General features: G+C 43.1%; 1 protein-coding gene across 1 annotated transcript; it reads left to right on the top strand.

Annotated features, from left to right (window-relative positions):
* The first annotated feature begins 2,380 nt into the window (after positions 1-2,380).
* LOC129688350 (60S ribosomal protein L38-like) lies at positions 2,381-2,623 on the top strand. Its single transcript, XM_055623137.1, has one exon. It carries the CDS (start codon positions 2,381-2,383, stop codon positions 2,576-2,578), a length of 198 nt encoding a protein of 65 aa, XP_055479112.1. The 3' UTR covers positions 2,579-2,623.
* Positions 2,624-4,224: the final 1,601 nt, after the last annotated feature.

The raw sequence follows: 4,224 nt of genomic DNA, 5'->3' as shown, positions 1-4,224 counted from the left end.
AATCCATGCAGTGGCCAAATGCTGTGACCATTCCTTTGGTCCTCACAGTTGAATAGGTGCCTCTTTTGGGGGAGGGATGAGCGATTTAGGAATGGAGATTAGAGGCAACTGATCTATTTCCTCAGTGTGGGTGGGCTCAGAGCCCTTTGCTACCACATCCTGGTCAGGAAGGACTTCAGATAGGTACCAGTTTCACTGTAATAGCCGACCTTCATGGCTAAGCCTGTGAAGGACTGTGCCTTGGAACCATCCAGTCTGTCACTGTAAGAGGCACCTTTATGACTACAGGGTGGTCGGCAATGATGGAGTATAAGGTTCTCTGTGTCCCTAAAATATCAGATTTGTTTCTCAAGGAGAGAATATTTATTCTTCATATATGGAAAGTGTTTGCAATAGAAGCCAACAGGCAGATGTTGGTGGAGTCCTTGTTGCTTCATGAAGAGTCCCCAGTTGCCAATTCCCCAATGAACATGTTTTTGTAAGTGGGAACATCTGTTTCAGTACTGCTCAGGTTCGCCTGCACGGAGCTGAGGTGACCTGCAGTTGCAAAAGCTGCTCTTTGTCCCTGTCCCCACTGTAAATCAGCTGCCTTTCTAGTAGCCTTGTAGAGATTTTTTATAATAATCTGTAAATGTGGAATGTGATTTCTCTAGTGTGCCAACATACCAATTAGGAGCTGCGTCTGAGTTTTGTCTCTGAGTGGTGGGATTAAAGGCATGTGCCACTGTCACCTTACTCACTGTAACTCTAGAATTTAGAAAATAAGTAACTTAAAGAGATACCACTGTCTCTGCTGGTATTAAAGGCATTGGCTACCAGGACACTCTTCAAATATTTTATCTTAGCCCCAAATCACTCCAACCCTTAGAGATTTAGAAAAAAGTTTGAACTGTAGTAACTTTTTAAATTTACTTAAAAATGTTCAATCTCTTAACTGTGTGGGCTAGGTGGCAACTGACCATCTAACATTCTAACATGGAATTAAGACACATGGTTTTAGAAAACACTTTTGTTGGTTTTTTGTTTTGTTTTGTTTTTTGAGCCAGATCTGGTGTCACTTGCCTTTAGTCCCAGGACTCAGGGAGGCAGAGGCAGGTGGATCTCTGTAAGTTCGAGGCCAGGCTGGTCTAAGCAAGCTCTTGACAGCCAAGGCTACACAGAAAAACTCTGTCTTGAAAAAAAAACAATTTCATACCAGTAAGACAAGTATGCCTTTGGTAAATTATCATTTGAAAATATTGTTCTTTTTCTTTTCTTTTCTTTCTTTTTTTTTTTTTTTGCAGCATTAAAGTTTTTATTCATGTCAATTGTTAAAAATGAGCATCTATGTTGTTGATTATTGGTATATATTATCGATTTATCTTTTAGTGAAACAGTGGTTATTCCTAAACAGCTGTACACCCAAATCACCACACAGAGACTAGGATATATTTAGTTAACTTAGAGTACAATGCTGGGCAATGATTACTCCATCCTAAACCTCCAAGCCCACATAGCTTCCTCTCATTCAGAATTTCCCACATTATACTTGCTTTTGGTCATATCTTAGGTCCAAGTCATCTCTCCTCAAGATTCCAAGTCCTCCTACTCTCCAACTCCTCCCACTCACTTCTTTCTCCTCCCCTCCCGACCAGGAAGTCCCACCCTATTCTCTCCATTACTCAGCATAATTGACAATATAGAGAACAAATGGTAGCATGATTATACAAACTTGAGACAGATGATGCTTAGAATAAGCATCACAATGCAATGTCCAGATTGAAACCAGAGAGTGGGGTAGAGAAAGCAGCATTTGAATGAACAATGGTAAATTATATACATTCCACAAGAACAATATACCAACGGGTCTTTATCAGTGTCAGGTGAGGGAGGAAGAGGAAGACAAGGCAGGACAAGGTGGAGGAATCCCCTCTATTGGTAATAAAGTTCCAGGTTCATCCCATTGTGGATTTTATAATCTCCCAGAGACACGTGGTCCTTAAAACCGTGTACCACCAGGAGACAACTTCCTGAACAAAATACCAATAGATCAGGCTCTAAGGTCTACACTTAATAAATGGGACCTTGTGAAACTAAAAGAGTTCTGTAAAGCAAAAGACACTGTCAACAGAACAAAACGACAGCCTACAGACTGGAAAAAGATCTTCACCAACCCTACATCCCATAGAGGGTAAGTATCAAGAATATATAAAGAACTTAAGAAATTAGACACCAACAAACCAAATAATCCAAGTAAAATATGGGGTACAGAGCTAAGCAAATAATTCTCAACAGAGGAATATCAAGTGACAGAGAAACAAAGAAATGCTCAACAGTTCTCTTCGGTTCTTAGCACTGTGAGTGTTTCAGGTGCCGTTGCCAGTGCCGAGAACCTGTTGCCATGCCTTGGGAAACTGAGGAAATCAAGGACTTTCTGCTCACAGCCCGGCGGAAGGACGCTAAATCTGTCAAGACCAAGAAGAACACGGATAACGTAAAGTTCAAGGTTTGCTGCAGCAGGTACTTCTACACCCTGGTCATCACAGAGAAGCTGAAGCAGTCCCTACCCCCTGGTTTGGCAGTGAAGGAGCTGAAATGAACCAATCCTCTGCATTTAACTATTAAAAATTCTGGAAAGTCAAAAAAAAAATGCTCAGCATCTGTAGTCATCAGGGAAATGCAAATCAAAACAACTCTAAGATTCCATCTCACGTCCATCAGAATGGCTAAGTGACAACACATGTTGGAGAGGATGTGGAGAAAGGGAACCCTCCTCCATTGCTGGTGGGAACGTAAACTTGAACAACCACTTTGGAAATCAATATGGCACTTTCTCAGAAAATTGGGAACAGCGCTACCTCAAGATCCAGCTATACCACTCCTGGGTATGTACCCAAAAGATACCCCACCATTCAATAAGGACATTTGCTCAACTATGTTTGTAGCAGCTTTATTTGTAATAACCAGAATCTGGAAACAACCTAGATGTTCCTCAACGGAAGAACTGACACAGAAATTGTGGCACATTTACACAATGGAATACTACTCAGCAATTAAAAACAAGGAAATCATAAAATTTGCAGGCAAATGGATGGAAACAGAAGAGATCATCCTGAGTGAGGTAACCCAGAAAGACAGGCTTGGTATACACTTACTTATAAGCAGATATTAGCCGTATAATACAGGACAGCCATCTACAGACCTGAAGAAGCTAAACACTAAAGAGAATCCTAGGGAAGATGCTTACATCTCATTCAGAATGGCAAACAGGATAGACACCAGAAGGGGTATAAGGGAGGAAACAGGATGGAAGCTTACTATAGAGGGTCCTTTGAAAGGATCCACCCAACAGGAGAACAAAGCAGATGCTGAGACTCACCGCCAAACTTTGGGTAGAGCTCAGAGAGTCTTATGGAAGAAGAGAAGAGTGGGGATAGAGGGACATGGAGGGAACAGGAGCCCCACAAGGAAACCAGTAAAGCTAAAGGATCTGAGCCCAGGGGGTCCTACAGAGACTGATGCACCAACGAAGGACCATGCATGGAGAGGACCTAGACCCCCTGCTCAGGTGTGGCCAACTGGCAGCTCTGTCTCCATGTGGATCTCCAAGTGAGGGGGGCAGAGGCTGCCTCTATCATGAACTCAGTTGCCTGCTCTTTGATCACTCACGCTTGGTGATGAGGCCTTCCCAGGCCACAGAGAAAGAGGATGCAGGCAGTCCTGATGAGACTTAACAAGGTATGGGCAGATGGCAGTGGTGGAGAGCTCCCCCTTTCAGTGCAAACCACCTTGATCATTGCAGCTGGTGCTCTCATCTCCTCGGGCCTGTGGACCACGACACAAGCTGTAGCTGCAATGCTGATGGCTGGCCCGAGGTAGGGCTGGAAACAGAAAGCAGAGGTCTTTTTATCGTCTCACGCCGGATCAAAGGAAAGGCACGTGTTAGTATTTACATGCTAGTTAGGACTGAATGGCCAAGCTGCCTGGCCAACTATGGCCTCTCCTCATTCACATCTCTCCTGTTGGAATCTAATCCCTATCAAAATTTTTATTCACGTGGATTGTTAAAAATGAGCATCAATACCAGTGTCAAGTGAGGGTGGGAGAGGAAGGCGGGGTAAGAATAGAGAGGAATTAATAGAACATGTACTAAAAGCTTCAGAATTTCATAAGAAACACCATGTTAACAGCGAAGGTTTGAAGAAAGAGTTTTCTATTACCTGGCAACACCTGCCTTCCCCTCCC

The sequence above is a fragment of the Psammomys obesus genome, unplaced genomic scaffold (assembly GCF_907164565.1).
Source record: "Psammomys obesus unplaced genomic scaffold, mPsaObe1.curated_primary_1811, whole genome shotgun sequence".
Taxonomy (NCBI): Eukaryota; Metazoa; Chordata; class Mammalia; order Rodentia; family Muridae; genus Psammomys; species Psammomys obesus.
The sequence above is the reverse complement of the archived record's forward strand: the minus strand, read 5'-3'. Positions and strand labels throughout refer to the sequence as shown.

Bases quoted from the DNA above. Each gene is read 5' to 3' on its own strand.
- LOC129688350 (XM_055623137.1), top strand. From the start codon at position 2,381: ATGCCTTGGGAAACTGAGGAAATCAAGGACTTTCTGCTCACAGCCCGG.